Source organism: Scomber scombrus, chromosome 16, assembly GCF_963691925.1.
Source record: "Scomber scombrus chromosome 16, fScoSco1.1, whole genome shotgun sequence".
Taxonomy (NCBI): Eukaryota; Metazoa; Chordata; class Actinopteri; order Scombriformes; family Scombridae; genus Scomber; species Scomber scombrus.
This window is the reverse complement of record NC_084985.1, coordinates 28,725,959-28,744,466: the sequence shown is the minus strand read 5'-3', so window position 1 is coordinate 28,744,466 and position 18,508 is coordinate 28,725,959. Positions and strand designations below refer to the sequence as shown.

Below are 18,508 nucleotides of genomic sequence, written 5' to 3'. Positions count from 1 at the left end.
AAGAATCCAATTATCACTAATTATAACTTATTGCTAATAAAAAAACACAGAAATCAAAGTAAATGCACAAATCCTGTATCACATAAATACACAAGTAGAACAACATATAAATTGTGCTATAATTTGGTAGTGTGACTCATTTTACTTTTGACTTTTGACCAATATGTAGATGTGTTAATGTGATGCTTAAAGTTGAATTATTAATTTATTAAATTATTGTCTAGCCAGATGCCAAGGTATTTATACTGGGGCACTTTCTCTATGTATGTGCCATTAGCAGAGATAATATAACTGGCTTCAGTGTGAGTATTCTTAGTGGACAGCATCCATTTCGTTTTGTATAGCTAACTTATTTCTATGTAATTGAAGTGGAAGTGAATCAAATGAGGATTGCAGCTGTTCACTGGTTGACTGGGGAGTTGAAGTTCCATATAAAACTGTGTCATCTGCATAAAGTTGGAATTTGTAAGATTCAGAAGATGGGACAGTATCATTTATGTAAACTGAGAACAATATTGGACCTAACACCAAACCTTGCGGAACACCTTTTGAAATATTTAGGACATCCATTGTAACACGCTGTCATCTGTTAGAGAGGTGGTTTTCAAACTGTAGACAACTGACAGGATCAAAACCGATATAGGAACGTTTTTGTCGAAGTACTGAGTGATCAACAGTATCAAATGCCTTTAACAGGTCTATAAACAGAGCAGCACAAGGCCTTTTGCAGATATGGTGCTATGTATAGGCCTAAAACCAGACTGAAAGGGGGTGAGTACAAAGAACAAAGAGAGATAAGATCTGAGCTGATTATTAACCAGTGATTCCAGTATTTTAGTAAGGCAACATGGTTTGGAAATAAGGCGCTAATTATTTACTATAGATTCATCACCACATTTATGTAGGGGGAAGGACAGATTCTGTTTTCCAGACCTTGTGGATTATTCCAGTGGAGATAGTCAGGTTGAAAATATGAGTTATACATTCTGTAATTAGTGGCACTGACAGTTTAAGAAAATAATAATTTATCTGCTCCAGTTGATTTCCTTCTATCAATAGCAAGAAAAGCATCAGTAACTTCCTTTAGACTAAAGGTAAGTGAAGTTTGGTGGAGAAATATTACCTTGCAGTTCAGCTAAATGGACTAAATGGACTGTACTTATATAGCACTTTTCTAGTCTTTACGACCACTCAAAGTGCTTTTACACTACATCTCATTCATCCATTCACACACATTCATACACTGATGACAGGAGCTACCACGCAGGGTGCCAACCTCCTCATCAGGAGGACACTAACCATTAATTCTCATTCACACATCGTTGGCACAGCAACGGGAGCAATTCCGGGTTAAGTGTCTTGCCCAAGGACACATTGACCTGTGGACTGGAGGAGCCGGGAATCGAACCGCCAATCTTCCAATTGGAGGACGATCGCTTAAGGTTATAATTCAATTATCATTCATTGTATTATCAAAAAGATGTCCAGCAGCAGAAAAGTGAATGTTGAAAGCAGTGCACATATCTTTACAATATTTACTTTGATTATGACAGGAGCTGGTGAACCAATTTTCAACTTTATTTCTGACTGACCAAACCAGAACAGTGAGTAACAACTTTTGTCTATAACTCTGCGGCCTGGTGACCTGGCAACCGATCATAACCATAGGGATTGATTGACAAGCAAGTGTCATCCTAAAATAAATATACCATGAAATAACAGTAAAGCATATCCTCATGTGTAATACTGCTTAATTTAATGATGCAGCTATTTATAATTTTCATTATTTAATTTTCTATTTTTCAAGTATAATTGTGACTCATCTTCTGCATTATTTGGTACAAAAGGGTCCTTGAATGGCCTTGAATGGCTTGAACTCCAAAAACAATAAAGCCTGTTCAAACAGCATGATTCCACCAGCCCTCCACAGAAGATCTGGGTTCTGACATGAGACTGCAGGAAATACACAGCTGTAACTGAAAGCTGTAATGATGTTTAGTTCAGCGTTCTCATTAAACCATGGTAGTGAAGAAGTACAGACAACACCAGGGTTCTGGAACTGGAACACCTTGAAGTTCAACCATCATAAGTGGTGTTAGTTACGCCTGTGTGTAGTGCTTCACTACTGGTTAGTTGGGACACCTGCACAGAGGGGGTGGGATGTGGGGAAATAGTGTGACCTTCCTTATGAACTTCCTCTTCCAGCAAGTGAAAGAAAGTGGCTGGGGACAAAAACATGTATTGCAAGGACGTCTGTGTACAGCCTTTACAGGACAACAGATGGAGCTAACATAATGCTAGACTAATACTGCAGAAAAGATGGCTGTTCCAAAGGAGGACAATATGATCTGAATATGAGATGAACTGCATTAGTTTGACAAGTACTGACTTGCCATTCTTGGATTTTGTAATTACTCTTGGTCTACATGTGCTACAGGCCAGGTATGGTTCATTAAATAAGAGGAAGATTAAAATGTTGTAGTTTTAGTTGTTTCAGACACTTATCGAACCTGAAAAAATAAAATTCTGAGGAAACTCTGAATAGATGACGTATTAGATATAGCAGAAACCCTCTGCCTTATGGCCAAAATACACTGGGCACAGATGCAGTGAGACACGTCTGTTGCAGCATGGCCACAGCAGAGCACGTCTGTTATAATCAATATAGACTATACTATAGAAGTTGCGCACACCTGAGTGGGTGTTGCACAGTTCATCTCTATTTTTTTAGTAAAGTTTATGCAGTGAAGAGAGTTTGGGGAGGTGGTTAGGTAAAGAGAGAATTTTAGGAAAAATAATACAAACATTTTCTTGCATTGAATCAAATGAGCCCATGTAATGTTAAAGGATTACTAGTACCAGAGTACACAGTGCCAGGCACAACTGCATTGCAATCCAGCTGCAATGTGGTTTTGTTCCGTCCTCTACATGGTGTCCTACTCCATCAAGAGTGTTTCAGAAGCGCAGCATCCTAGAAGAAAGCCACCTCTCTACCTGGAGAGGAAGCCAGGGACCAGGACAGTCATTGCAGCAGTGGTGGTAATTGGTAATGTCATATTAAATCGTGTAATTTTCCACTTTCAAGATGAACCTCTCATCATCTATGGTGATGAAAAATATCCTCTGACTGGTTGCCCATTGAGTTAATTATTAAATTAGCATTTTCTTTTATCTAGTTTTTAGGAACAAACCACAGCACACACAGGAGCAGTCGTGGCCAAAATCAGCTTCTGTTTCTGCTCCATTATTCAACATTTTTCTTGTAAATTTCAGCAGGAGCAGGATGGGAAACAATCTTAAAAGGAATCTAGTTGCAGTCTTGGAAATAGTAACCCTGAAAGATCCCCAGTCTTTGCAAAATCTTAGTCTGTGACTAAAAACTCTGTGATTTATGACACATTGTCTTTAAATGAGAGAGGGTGTAACACTTTAGTCCTTTCAAAAGTCTTCTAATGTTTGGTAGGCATTAGTTGAAGATTATGTACAATTTCAGTTGACTAAGATTTTCTTTGGTTAACAACAGCCCTGGCTGGGTTTGTGCACTTTGCAGCCAGTGTCTGTAATCCCGCAAAGATCAATTGTGAGGGAACATACTTAATTCTGTAATAGTACCACTGTAAGGAAAAATAATACAAACATTTTCTTGCATTGAATCAAATGAGCCCATGTAATGTTAAAGGATTACTAGTACCAGAGTACACAGTGCCAGGCACAACTGCATTGCACTCCAGCTGCAATGTGGATTTGTTCCGTCCTCTACATGGTGTCCTACTCCATCAAGAGTGTTTCAGAAGCGCAGCATCCTAGAAGTGCCTTTGCGGTGTGTCCAAATCCACTTTTGCTATTTTAAGGTGTGTTTTGGGCATAACATGTGGGCAAACCAATCAGAGTGTCATCTCCCATTCCCTTTAAAAAGCCAGGAGCGCTGTCACTTAGGCGGATGGCCTTTATAACAGCGCATTTGCAAAGCAATGTGTTTCAAGAATAAAACATGAGTTACTTTTGCTGAAAAGAAAGTTGGCTGATGAACTGCTAACCTGACATTTAATTCATAAAAAGGAAGAATATGGAGATATAACCAACCAGTCTGATGAGAGTAGAGGTGTGTGTGGTTATACTGTAGCAACCTGGTGTAATCAGCAGATTTAATAAACAGTGAGCTCTATGCGCTCTATGTAGCATCTCAGAGGCTGCACAATTATCAACATATCAGTCCTACAGTATAAATAGCTGTGGATAACAGACTCTGTAAGAATCACCCACTTTCATTAACAGATCAATACAGGTGTTTTAACCACAGATGTTCAGATGCTGTTCTTGTTGATAAAATCACCAAGTGGCAGCGGAGCGTCTTTCCTCCAGAAGCAGACGTGGTTCTGAGACCCATTCTCTTGGTTCTCTTTAAAATTATTTTTGTTCAGTCATGGAGTAACAGGTTAAATCAGCAGGGTATTAATTGTTGAAAGTATGGAAACCTGATCAAAGTTATCTAAAAAATATGCGTTAAATATTGTTCAAAAACGGTTTAATCATGTAAACATTTCATACAGTTGTGAAGACTGTCTGCAGCGGCGCTGACCCCTCCCAAACAAACATACACAGTAATGGAAGGCTCATTCTCATTTGATCTGTTATTTTTACAATTAATTAATTCTGATAAATATCATGACTAACCATTGTGACATGTATTTTTTTAATATGTTATATCATACTTTTATTTGTATTTGTTTGTATGTTTGTTTCCTGCTGCCTGTCCCTGTGTGTGTAACAGGCAGAGGGTATGCTCATTGGGCCTGATTTACTAAGATCCCAAATAAAGGGTACTACATTGCGTGCACAGTGCAATAGATTGCACGTTTAGTTTGCGTGAGTTTTGCAGGTGATCTACTAAGAATAACTGTGTAAATGAAAACAGATGCAACAGACAGCAGTATTTAAATGAGGGTTTTGTGTCTTTATGGAGAGTTTGGACGAGCAGAAAGCTGCAAGTGCAAAATGAAATGTGATCAGGTTCTAGTGGAAGAGGTTAATTAATATATTGAGTTATAACAAAAACTAATATTACCAGAAAAACCAACATATGGGAGAGTATTAGTGACAAAGTCAATGTTAGTAAAACCAAAAATATTCCACTCCAAAATTATTAACACAGGTGGAAAAACTCTGTCCTGTGTGTATTCTGTCATTGTGCCTCCGTCTCCTCGTCTCTACAGTAACAGAAGTCATCTGTGCACAGTGTGCAGCCGGTTAATACCTGTCCTTCAAAGGTTTTATTTATAGACGCAGCTACCGTCAGCAAAATTAACTTTGAGTTTAGTAAATCAAAATGCATGGGCTAAATAACATATTTGCATTGTCTCCTCCCTATATATTGCACACTGGGGTAAAAATGCCCCATATTGCATATTCATTATGGCAAACGTACTAAATGGACAGCACGTATTATCTTGTACAGTTTGCTATAGCATACTGTCCTCCTGGCCCATACGCCCAATTTTTATCTAACTTCTCAGAGTTTTTATCAAATTTAGTCCTTAGTACTGATAAAGTAATTATAGTAGGTGACTTTAATATTCATGTGGATGTTGATAATGATAGCCTTAACACTGCATTTATCTCATTATTAGATTCAATTGGCTTCTCTCAAAATGTGAATGAACCCACTCACTGTTACAACCACACCCTCGACCTTGTTCTGACATATCGTATTGAAGTTGAACATTTAATAGTTTTCACTCATAATCCTTTTCTATAAGACCATTATTTAATAACATTTGAATTTTTATTACTGGACTATATGCCATTAGACAAACATGTTCTTACTAGATGTCTGTCTGATGGTGTTGTCACTAAATTTAAGGAAATAATTCCATCAGTACTGAACTCAATACCATGTCTCAATACAAAAGAGATGACTTATTCTGACTTTAGCCCTCCCCAGATAGATTATATTGTTGATAGTGCTGCAGACTAACTGAGAACAACTCTGGATTCCATCGCTCCTTTAAAAAAGAAGATAATAAAACAACAGAGAACAGCTCCTTGGTATAATTATCAAACTAGACAATTAAAGCAAACTTCACGAAAATTAGAAAGAATATGGCGTTCCACCAAACTAGAAGAATCTCGCTTAGACTGGCAAGACAGGAAGTCTTAAAACATATAAGAAGGCCATCCGTAACACCAGAGCTGCCTACTACTCATCACTAATAGAGGAGAATAAAAACAGTCCAAGGTTTCTTTTCAGCACTTTGGCTAAACTGACAAAGAGTCATAACACTACTGATCCATGTATTCCTTTAACTCTCAGTAGTGATGACTTCATGAGTTTCTTTAATGATAAAATCTTAACTATTATGGACAAAATTAATCACATCCTGCCCTCAATAGGCAATGATTTATCCTCTTACACAGGACACTTAGAAATCACTGTTAAACCTGATATTTATTTAGACCATTTCTCTCCAGTCGACCTTATAGAATTAACCTCAATGATTACTTCTTCCAAACCATCAACCTGTCTCTTAGACTCGATTCCAACTAGGCTGCTTAAGGAAGCCTTTTCCTCAGTTAGCACTTCCTTATTAGATATGATCAATCTGTCTTTAGTGACAGGATATGTACCACAGTCCTTTAAAGTAGCTGTCATTAAACCACTTCTTAAGAAGCCTACTCTTGATTCAGAGGTTCTAGCCAACTATAGACCTATATCTAATCTCCACTTTTCTCTCCAAGATCCTTGAGAAAACAGTTGCCAATCAGCTGTGTAACTTTCTACATAGTAATAGTTTATTTGAGGATTTTCAATCTGGATTTAGAGCTCATCATAGCACAGAGACAGCCTGCAAAGTTATTTGTAAAAGTTACAAATGACCTCTTAACTTCAGCAGACAATGGACTTCTCTCTGTCCTCGTCCTGTTAGACCGTAGTGCTGCTTTCAACACCATTGATCATCAAATCCTGTAACAGGGACTTGAATTTTAGGACTTAAACTGGTTTAAGTCCTATTTATCAGATAGATTTCAGTTTGTACATGTTAATGATAAATCCTCCATGCAAACAAAAGTTAGATACAGTGTTCCTCAGGCTTCAGTGTTTTCATTGTTATGCAGATGATACTCAATTATATCTATCAATAAAGCCAGGTGAAAGCAACCAGTTAACCAACCTACAAACATGCATTAAGGACATAAAGGCCTGGATGACCTGCAACTTCCTGTTATTAAACTCAGAAAAAGTTATTGTGCTTTAGCCCCAAACACCTTAGAAACACATTATCTAATGACATAACTACTCTGGATGGCATTACTTTGACCTCCAGCACCACCGTAAGGAACGTAGGAGTTATATTTGATCAGGATTTGTCCTTCAATTCCCACATAAAACACATTTCAAGGACTGCCTTTTTTCATCTGCGTAATATTACAAAAATCAGGCACATTCTGTCTCAAATTGATGCTGAAAAACTAGTCCACAATTTTGTTACTTGTAGACTCCAGAATGCAGCTGCACGCGTTCTGACAAAAACTAGAAAGAGCATTGGCTTTTACAGGAAGCCAATGCAGTGAAACTAAAATAGAGTAATATGATCATATTACTCCATATGATGTAATATGGCTTCCTGTAAAATCTAGAATATAATTTAAAATCCTTCTCCTTACTTTCAAAGCTCTTAATGGTCAGGCTCCATCATATCTTAAAGAGCTCATAGTACCTTATGTACCTCCCAGCATGCAGGCCTACTTGTGGTTCCTAGTATCTCTAAAAGTAGAATGGGAGGCAGAGCCTTCAGTTATCAGGCTCCTCTCCTGTGGAACCATCTTCCAGATTCGGTCCGGGGGGCAGACACCCTCTCTACGTTTAAGAGTAGGCTTAAAACTTTCCTTTTTGATAAAGCTTATAGTTAGGGCCGGCCAGGCTTGTCCTGGACCAGCTCCTAGTTTATGCTGGTATAGGCTTAGACTGCTGGTTGACTCCCATGATGCACTGAGCTCCTCTCTCCTCCTCCCTCTCTCTATCCATTCATCTAGGTATATCCATTAACATGAATGTACTATTAATGCATTCAATAACCTAAACTTATTCCCCGGAGTTGTCTGTGCTTTCTCGTTTCACAGATAATCTGGGCCTTTAGACGTCGGGATGACAGATTCCAGTCATGGACCTAGTAGCTTCAGTGTTGATTTTCAATGTGCTTCTCTCTCCTATTATTCCTCTCTCTCCTCTCTACCCCAACCGGTCGAGGCAGATGTTCTCCCACTTTGAACCTGGTTCTGCCTGAGGTTTCTTCCCGTTAAAAGGGAGTTTTTTCTTGCCATTGTCGCCAAGTGCTTGCTCATGTGGGAATGTTGGGTCTCTTTAAAATTAAAACCTGAAGAGTACGGTTTAGAACCTGCTCTATGTGTAAAGTGCCTTGAGATGACTTTGTTGTGATTTGGCGATATACAAATAAAGATTGATTTATTGATTGATACAATTGAAAGACACAAGCCTCAGTGCACCACATTAGTAGATCAGCTTGCACATTTTTTGCGAGTGATGTCAAGTTTGCACACGTTTTTACACACACAAACCTTTAGTGAATCAGGCCCATTGTGTACCCGAGTATTAAAATCTTGATAATGCACCCCTAAAATAACAGTGAAATATGCAATGAAACTAACAAAGACACATGCATTGCTACCGCCATCTGCTGTGAGCTGGGCGCAAGATAGGGCCCTCTAAGTTTATATTTGAACCATAAACAATCTTAAACTAATAATCTTAATAATAATAATTATTAGACTTCTGTGCTCGTCACAGATTGTCCATAACGAACACCATGTTCAAGCATAAGGGTGTCCATATGTACACTTGGCACCAGGACACCCTAGGCCGCAGTTCGATGATTGACTTTGTAGTCGTGTCGTCGGACTTGTGGCCGCATGTCTTGGACACTCGGGAGCGAAGAGAGGGGCGGAGCTGTCAACTGATCACCACCTGGTGGTGAGTTGGCTCCGATGGACGGGGAGGCTGCCGGTCAGACCTGGCAGACCTAAACGCATTGTGAGGGTCTGCTGGGAACGTCCATGTTCCGTGCCTCCATTGTCAAGGCGGCCGACCGGTCTTGTGGCCGCAAGGTGGTCGGTGCCTGTCGTGGCGGCAATACCCGAACCCGCTGGTGGACACCGGCGCTGAGGGATGCCGTCAAGCTGAAGAAGGAGTCCAAAAGGGCCTTTTTGGCCTGTGGGACTCCGGAGGCAGCAGGCAGGTACCGGTAGGCCAAGCGGGGGGGCGGCTGCGGCGGTCGCTGAGACAAAAACCCGGACATGGGAGGAGTTCGGTGAGGCCATGGAAAACGACTTCCGGACGGCTTCGAAGAGGTTCTGGACCACAATCTGGCGTCTCAGGAGGGGGAAGCAGTGCACCGTCAATACTGTGTATGAGGGGGACGGTGCCCTGCTGACCTCTACTCGGGACGTCGTGGATCGGTGGAAGGAATACTTCGAAGACCTCCTCAATCCCACTGACACGCCTTCAGGTAAGGAAGCAGGGCCTGGGGACCAGGGTGTGGGCTCTCCTATCTCTGGGGCTGAGGTCGCCGAGGTGGTCAAAAAGCTCCTCGTGTCAAGGCCCCGGGGGTGGATGAGATCCGCCCGGAGTTCCTCAAGGCCCTGGATGTTGTGGGGCTGTCATGGTTGACACGACTCTGCAACATCGCATGGACATCCGGGGCACTGCCTCTGGATTGGCAAACTGGGGTGGTGGTCCCTCTTTTTAAGAAGGGGGACCAGAGGGTGTGTTCCAACTATAGGGGGATCACACTCCTCAGCCTCCCTGGTAAGGTCTATTCGGGGGTACTGGAGAGGAGGGTCCGTCGGATAGTCGAACCTCGGATTCAGGAGGAGCAATGCGGTTTTCGCCCGGGTCGTGGAACTGTGGACCAGCTCTACACCCTCTGCAGGATCCTTGAGGGTGCATGGGAGTTTGCCCAACCAGTCCACATGTGCTTTGTGGACTTGGAAAAGGCATTCGACCGTGTCCCTCGGGGGGTCCTGTGGGGGGTTCTCCGGGAGTACGGGGTATCGGACCCCCTGATACGGGCCGTCCGTTCCCTGTACGACCGGTGTCAGAGCTTGGTCCGCATAGCTGGTAGTAAGTTGGACTCGTTTCCGGTGGGGGTTGGACTCCGCCAGGGCTGCCCTTTGTCACCGATCCTGTTCATAATTTTTATGGACAGGATTTCTAGGCGCAGCCAGGGCGTCGAGGGGTTCCGGTTTGGTGACCTCAGGATTGGGTCACTGATTTTTGCAGATGATGTGGTCCTGTTGGCTTCATCAGGCCGTGACCTCCAATTCTCACTGGATCGGTTCGCCGCCAAGTGTGAAGCGGCCGGGATGAGAATCAGCACTTCCAAATCCGAGTCCATGGTCCTCAGCCGGAAAAGGATGGAGTGCACTCTCCGGGTCGGGGATGAGATCCTGCCCCAAGTGGAGGAGTTAAAGTACCTCGGGATCTTGTTCAAGAGTGAGGGAAGGATGGAGCGGGAGATCGACAGGCGGATCGGTGCGGCGTCTGCAGTAATGCGGACCCTGCACAGATCCGTCGTGGTGAAGAGGGAGCTGAGCCGAAAGGCGAAGCTCTCGATTTACCAGTCGATCTTCGTTCCTACCCTCACCTATGGTCATGAGCTTGGGTAGTGACCGAAAGAATGAGATTTCGGGTACAAGCGGCCAAAATGAGCTTCCTCCGCAGGGTGGCTGGGCTTTCCCTTAGAGATAGGGTGAGAAGCTCGGTCATCCGGGAGGAGCTCGGAGTAGACCCGCTGCTCCTCCGCGTTGAGAAGAGCCAGATGAGGTGGCTCGGGCATCTAGTTAGTTCAAACCAAGCTAACAATATATATGAATATATTTATATGGATATGCATTTACTACCGTGTGATGAAAAGGACATGGTAGCAGGATGTTGTATATAATAAGCTGATTATTAAAATTAATTCTATTTTAAAGGAGGGACATGTACTGTGGCATACCTTGAAGCTGTTCAATGAGGGTCCAGGCCATTCGAGAACCTTGAGCGTCAAACACAACGTGACCCTACAAGAAAAAGGCAGAATGTATTAACATCCCCCTCCATCCTTTAGTCAGTTCACCTCTCTCTCTCTTTCTAATCTCTCTATGCAGCACTCTCAGCCCTTTCTCACTTTTCTGCACCTCACCACCCCCTTCCTTTTCATCAGGATTTTTGTACTCACTGAAACTCCTTCAAAGGAGCTGGTGTTGAGGGCTCGGTAGATCTCGGTTGTGATACCTCGATTGTTGTAGTTGAAATCTTCTAGCCGATGACCAGTGGACTTTAGAGGCCCCACAGTCTTGTTGAGGGCCAGAGCAAGGGCCCAAACAGCATCATAGGCAAGCGGGGCTTCCTGGAAACCACCAGTCTCTTCTGGATTTTTACCCCCAAGTTTATTCATCAGCTGGGCTAGAAACTCCTGGGAGGTCTAGAGAGGAAAGTGATGAGAGAAAGTGCTTGGTACATATGGTTGATGCTACAATTGTGTTACATTTATGTTTAGATTAAAATATCTGCATGAGCTGGTCCTAATCTGTTGATTGATAGATGTTAGCTAGATGATTTACACAACTGTATTTGGTGGCAAGTAGGCTAAATTGAAGTTTAAGCAGGAGGCAGGTCTATAAAGTGTGATGGATGTTTACAGTCTGGCAGAATGGGTAATAAATTGGAAGTTCAATGTTATCTGAAAAAATGCTGCACAACATAATTTTAGGTTTATTTTAGTTTAAAATTAGTGGGAAATATTGGTTTCAAATAACTTTTTTAAGGTGGGCCATGGTTAAAACAAGATCTATATGGATAAGGTTAGGGAAATATTGCAGTCATGATAACAAGAAAACAGAAATAAACCCATCCACCTACCCTTACCTCTTACTTATCCAGTTTTCAGGCTACATAATGTCACAGTTCTTCAAGAAATAAAACTGGAATACTTTCTAGCAATAGACACTAACAACCTAATAAAGTCTCATTTCAAGCTCAACGACGTCAGAACAGGGTGACAAGCCATTCTGAGGGCTCCTCCAAAAGTGGACTAAATTTGTCTTCAACACTATTGGCGCATCCTTTCCAGTATCCCATAATTTAGTGCAGATTAGTTGGTTAGTTTAGGTGTCTGTGAGGCTTGGTGCAGGAATACACAATGATGTTATGGCAAATCCTTTGGGGACCATCTCACCTGACCTTTGAGAGCTTGAGGACGCTATCATAGCATATCATTAATTTTGTTGCACAATTTACTTTACTAACCTCCTGTCAGAGTAAAAACTGCTGCACAAAAAAAGTATTGGTTAGCATACCACTTCAAGAACAGTTGATGGTGCAAACACACCTTTGAACTATGTGAAGTTATTGTCTTGTCAGTGACTGAGTAAAGCTTTTATTTTCCCTCTTCAATAACTTTTTTTATTAAACGAAATTGATTACATTAGTGAACAAAATTTCAGAATAAAAAAGGGACATTAGAGAGTGTAATATATTTGGGGGGACTCAAAAATCAGGCAGTGAATTGAAGTCAAGAACACATGTTTACTTAGCAACTGCAAGAAACAGACTAGACCACATGTTGTAAAAGGTAAATTGTTGGCCAACCATAAAGCACTGTAACAACAGCGGTTTTCTATCTAAAGCCACAAGGTGGCATCAAAACCAACTTATCACAGAGAGAAAATAGAGTGAAGCTCTAAGATATATTGTGATTGAATAGTGTTAGCCTGGCCAGGCCGACTTGCAAGTTAGTAGTTATCCAGTTACACCAGTTAACAAACAAGCCTTGCGAGTATTCACTTTGTCACCAAGCTTTTACAACTAGATATATTGAAAAGACACAGATTAATTTTGCTGTAGCACCTTCTGGGATGACCAGGTCTTGATAGGCCCAATTTTCCACGACATTCATGTTAGAACACAAGCAGGGATCTAGTCACGAGAAAACAACACGAGTAAGTGCCATAAAATTAAGTACGAGTCCCACAGGACGTAGGTGCCAACAGGCAATGCATAGAGGCAATGCAGAAGAAGGGTTTTTTTTTGTTTTTTTGTTCAGTCCAGCAATTGCAGAGGTGTTTGCAAAAGAGCTCTTTAGTCTTTTCTTGAGAAGGACTCTGCGTATTGAACAGTTTGGTTACTAATGGGTTGCTCCTCTCTCTTCTTACTAACAGTGATTGTCTAAAACTGTCAGAAAATGCCTGCTAAAATGTGTAAAAATCTTAACCAAGGTGTGTGCACCATGGTGGTTGTCTTATTTTAAATTTCCCTCAGAGTTCCAGAAAAGAAACTCTCACTAAAAACAAGCCATACCTACCATTAGACATTGCACACTGTTTGCCAATTTGAATAATCTATTATCACCCATTTATTATCCTGTAGTTAAACTTTTTAAAGACTTTTCTAAGTACTGTTATGGTTAGTCTAGAGCTCCACAATGTTGGGAAAGTTCACTTTCTACATGAACTTGTTTAAAGTTCAATTCACAAATTTTTTAATTAACTAGTTCAGTTCATAGTTCATAATTCAAAATTTTGAACTAAGGTCACAGTTCCAAGAATGAACTAATGACTAGTGAACTAGTTCTTTTTTTTCAATATGTTGCTGCGATTATTTTTCATAATTATTGCCACAGCCCATATAGAACCACAGACAGAAATTATTTTATCAGTTTTAACACTGAAACTATGCGTCAGATTTCAAAATAGTTTTAAGTAGGGCCGAGACTTTAACAGGTTAATTAAGATTAATTAATTACACAATAATTAACGCGTTAAAAAAATTGACGCATTTTAATCACACTTATTTTTGCACCACGGAACGTTTCTCACTGGATGAGTTTCAGGCGGACCGATTATACTGGAGCACCAACTAGCGTAGTTCAGACAACAACAAACCACAGTGAACATGAACAAAGTAGCTGGTGAGACCGCTTTGGTTGGCCCCGTGGATGGGAAATTGTGTTACAAAAAACGAACGAATGGAAGTGTGGATAAGAGCATGGTTGTGTGCAAGCTATGCAACAAGGAATTCGCATATCACCGCATCGAGCCTCAAGTATCACCTCAATGCAAAACATATAGCAGCTAGCATGGACACTAGTGTGGTAGCTAGCTAATTTCTGAAATGTACTATATTTCTAAATATGCTATTGCTACACTTAATGGCAAAAAGTGCACTGGTCTGTTGGATTTAAGCTTATGTATTCAGTCATTATTCAATGGTATACTACAAATCCATGTGAAAAAAATTACTTCTCACTGTTCTCAGGTCAAATATTTATATGCGATTAAAATGTGATTAATTTCGATTAATTAATTACAAAGCCTCTAATTAATTAGATTAATTTTTTTAATCGAGTCCCGGCCCTAGTTTTAAGTAATCATACGAAAGATGCCGTATTAATGGTGGAGGCAGAGTCTGGGGTGGTGCCGCTGCCTTCATTTGTTTTTGCCTCCATGCTTCGCATCTTGATGAAGCATGCGGCGGAGCGACTCCGTGGTGGCTGGTGTTGCCAGATTTGGGTGTTTTTTCACAATAACGTTCATCAGGCAGGAATACATTACGTTCAGTTCACGTTCGCCCAAAATATGAACGAGTTCATGAACGATCGTTTATTGAACACGTTCAGGCACAACACTGGAGCTCCATGAATCCAACTCTACAGCTTGCCACTGAATGCACTGAGACTGGGACACCTCCCTGCTGTGCTTGTCTGAGACTGGTTTCACTCTACTACAGGAGTGCTGAACCAAAGCGTTTCACCAAAACTGCAGCGGCTCTCATCTGGCTGTTATCCTGGCAACCCAAAAAGATTACCAGGTCTGCTTTGCGTTGCTCGGATTTTTCTGGGAAGTTTGCCCATGATCAAGCCTTGAACACCACGGAAACAGTAAAGAAAACCTCAGAGTTGATACAAAAGCTATTCAAGAATTTTATTTTCAATAACTGTAGAGTCTTGGTCCCTCGCTGTGTTTTTGACTCGTTAATTTCATTCATTCTGTTGGCAAAACCCTTAATTTTTTCCCGATTCATTCATTCATCTAATTGTATATATGTGTATATACTTAGTGTTTCCCATTCACTACCCCTTGGTAGTTCAATAAATATCAAAAATGTTTAGCCAACTCGTAGTATTTGTCTGTTCCTTTATATAAGAGATGGAGGTCACTGTATTGAGAGTTCATGACTTTCAGATATCAGACTGATTCATTTAATTTACTTATATTTCGTACTAATTCATTAATTATTAAATAAATTATTTTTTTTTATCACCAAATATATTAAATTAGGCTTCAAAGTTGTGTAAAAATCAGCCTCTTTCTCTGCTCCCAAACGCTGTGGGCGTGCACGCCAAGTTCGCTCCAACCCTGCCCCCTACCAAGTGTCACCTGTCAATCAAAGTCACCACCGCTACCTGAAACGTGGACGCTACGTCTGAGAGCTTTCTGCCGCTAGCTCAGCTGCTAGCTCGGCGGCTAACTTGGCGGCTAGGTCAGCTAACTGGCTAACTGTAGACTGTACTGGTAGTATTGTTAAATATTAACAATGACTAGCCACTAGGCAGGTTAACCACAGTTTAAGGCTCTATCTCCACAATTCAGTACTGCATAGTTTTCAGCCTTTTCACATGTTTTCTGTAACCATTTTCCAACATGTATAATATGTTTAGAAGTAAATCAATGAATTGACTTGACACAGACTTTAAGTTTTATCTGGTTTATTTTTCCCATCAGTCATCATAATATTTAGAAATATATAGCATAGTAAATTATGATATTTCTCTGTATGTCAATATGTGTTAGGTACCAAATTGGGCCAGTAGGTGTCCTCGTGGTGTTGGGTGTACATTTCTGTATAGGTGGGAACTTTCTGTCAGGTGTCAGGTGTTGCTAGACGGAGGAGCACACAGCTTTTCGACCGCTCCGGGCTCCGTCACGTTTTTGTTTGTTGTATATGGCACAGTTGAATGGACTTTATATGCACTGGCAATGGATACTTGCATGTTATTGAAGATCCTTGAAACGGTGAGAAATAAAATACGCATCAAATCAAGAAGCAAATCCGGAACTGTTTGTTTCACTAGACGCAAGTTATAGTCGTGCAGTAGCCAGCGCTTTGACTACTTTTAGCCTGTCTATGCAGCCCCTCAGTGGCTTTAAGTTTTAGGTTTAGCCGCTACATTCAAGTCGAAAAACTGCCGGAACGGCACTAAATGTAGCAGACGATGCTGTAGTTTCCAGCTGATGGGATCCTGGAAAGCGGACATCAGGGTTAACATTGGACACTGTACTTACCTGAAAGTCCACCTGTGTGCATACTGCTGTCTGCGAGAGGACGCCGGTAAGCCGGCCATAGGATGTCGACGCCTGCACAGGAGTCATTCACCGGGATCATCATGGCGCCCACCGTGAGTTGTAGTGCTACAAATTTATGAATGGCCATTTATGTTTAAGTGCACAGTTGTTCGCTACATACAATCGGGGCTTAAATCCAATGCATTGGTGGTCAAAGCAGGAGGACAATTAACTTCATGAACTTTGCGTGTGTGGGGAAATCATTATGGATGCGCGTGAAACTGAGAGTGAGCCAGCTGATGCTATTGCGCAATCGGCTGAGATGAACATCAATACTAATGGCGTTGGTACGCAAAAAGACAAACCAAAACGTGTTGTAACTCTAACTGCTAAAGCTTTTGCTGAAAAGTGTGATAGGTTACAAGCTACTAGGAAAGCTAAGCTAAATCAAGCAGGTAATTTAAGAGGAAAAATGAAGGTGCTTATGCAAAGCAAAGACAAAGTAAAGGTTCAAGGTGCTTTTGATGATCTTGTCAATTTGTGTGATGCAAAAGGTATTCATGGTTCTTTGATTAGTATTTTACCTGATGATGAAAAAGAAAAACACAACATATGGTTCAAAGCAAAAATGATATCCAATGATGAATTTATTTCTCATGTGAAAAAATGGGTCTCATGTGCTGAACTAACATTAAAGGGTTATGATGATGATGTTGAGGATGATGATGATGATGATGTGAATCCCGCGGACAGTATTTCAAATGTGGCTAGCAAACACCCAAGCAGAAAAACCTCACGTAGTGGAAAATCAAGCACTAATTCCTCTGCAAGAATTAAAGCAAAGGCTGAAAGAGCTGAGTTGCTTGCTCATGTGGCAGCTTTACAGAAGATGCATGCTTTGGAGGAACAAGAGCAACAGCTTAAAAGGAACAAGGAACAGCTTGGGCTGGAAGCTAAGCTAGCTGCATCTGCTGCTAAATTAGCAGTGCTACAGGCCGCTGGCACTCAAAGTGGTTCTAAAGTGTCATCAAATGCAATGAACTCCTACCTGGACAAGCAAAAAAAGGCAACAGCTTCTAATAGTATCAACCCAATGGCAAAAGAGTACAGACATGTAAAGCAGAGCAAACAACAGCCAAAGAATTGGTCACTGCCAACATATGACCCTCCACAAATTGCTATGCTATCACAGGAGGCTAGTCAGCCATGCACAGCGCAATTGGATGCATCCTCACAGCCTTTGGAACCCAAACTGTTAGTCTCTCAGTCAACGGATGAAAGGCAATTTGGAAACATCTGTGCCATAATGGAAAGGCAAAATGAAATAACAGCAGCTCTTGTACATCAGCAATGTTTAATGTTATTGCCAGCACGTGATATTCCAATATTTGATGGGTATCCTCTTCAATACATTTCCTCTAAGCGAGCATTTGAGCAAGGAGTGGAGGAGAAGGTCAGCAGAGGTGATTGCTTGTATTATCTCGAACAGTTCACCAGAGGGCAAACGGCTGCTTCAAGAACATTTTGGCAATGAGTACAAGATCGCCACTGCATACATTGAAAAGGTGTTGGCTTGGACTGCAATAAAGGCAGAGGATGTAAATGCATTACAAGCTTACTCTCTCTTTCTGCGTTCTTGTTGTAATGTTATGGAGAAGCTGCAGTACATGAGGGAATTGGACATTCCAAGTACCATGAGAGCTGTCATGTCTAAGCTGCCATTTAAGCTGAGAGAGCGATGGAGGACTGTTGCACATGACATACTGGAAGCATCTGAACATAGAGCTGTTTTCAAGGATCTGGTTGCGTTCATTGAAAATCATGTCCGAATACTATCTGACCCTCTATTTGGTGACATTCGGGATGTACCTTCTGGACCATCTAGTTCTAAGGTCAGCAACAGGATGAAGTCACAACCAGTGAGTAAGTTGAGAGGAAACAGCTTTGCCACCACCATTGCACCAGTGCAATCAGTTGAGAATTCCAGAGGCTTAAAGGTAGATTCACTGGCACATGGCTCTGTAGTGAAGTCAACTTGTGTGTTTTGTTCTGGAAGTCACTTATTGGAAGGATGTCAGCAGTTTGAAAGGAAGAAACATAGAGACAAAATAAGCTTTCTAATTGAAAAGGAGCTTTGCTTCGGCTGTCTATGTGCTGGGCACTGGAGTCA

General features: G+C 41.3%; 1 protein-coding gene across 1 annotated transcript in view; it reads right to left on the bottom strand.

The window, feature by feature from the left end:
- The window catches only part of gabbr1b (gamma-aminobutyric acid (GABA) B receptor, 1b), a 117,233-nt gene that overhangs the window by 40,272 nt on the left and 58,453 nt on the right, over nt 1-18,508 (bottom strand). The window contains exons 7-8 of the mRNA XM_062435621.1: nt 11,235-11,480; nt 11,013-11,076 (exon numbers count right to left, since the gene is read on the bottom strand). Coding sequence (XP_062291605.1) covers nt 11,013-11,076; nt 11,235-11,480 — 310 coding nt within the window. The remainder of the gene's footprint in view (nt 1-11,012; nt 11,077-11,234; nt 11,481-18,508) is intronic.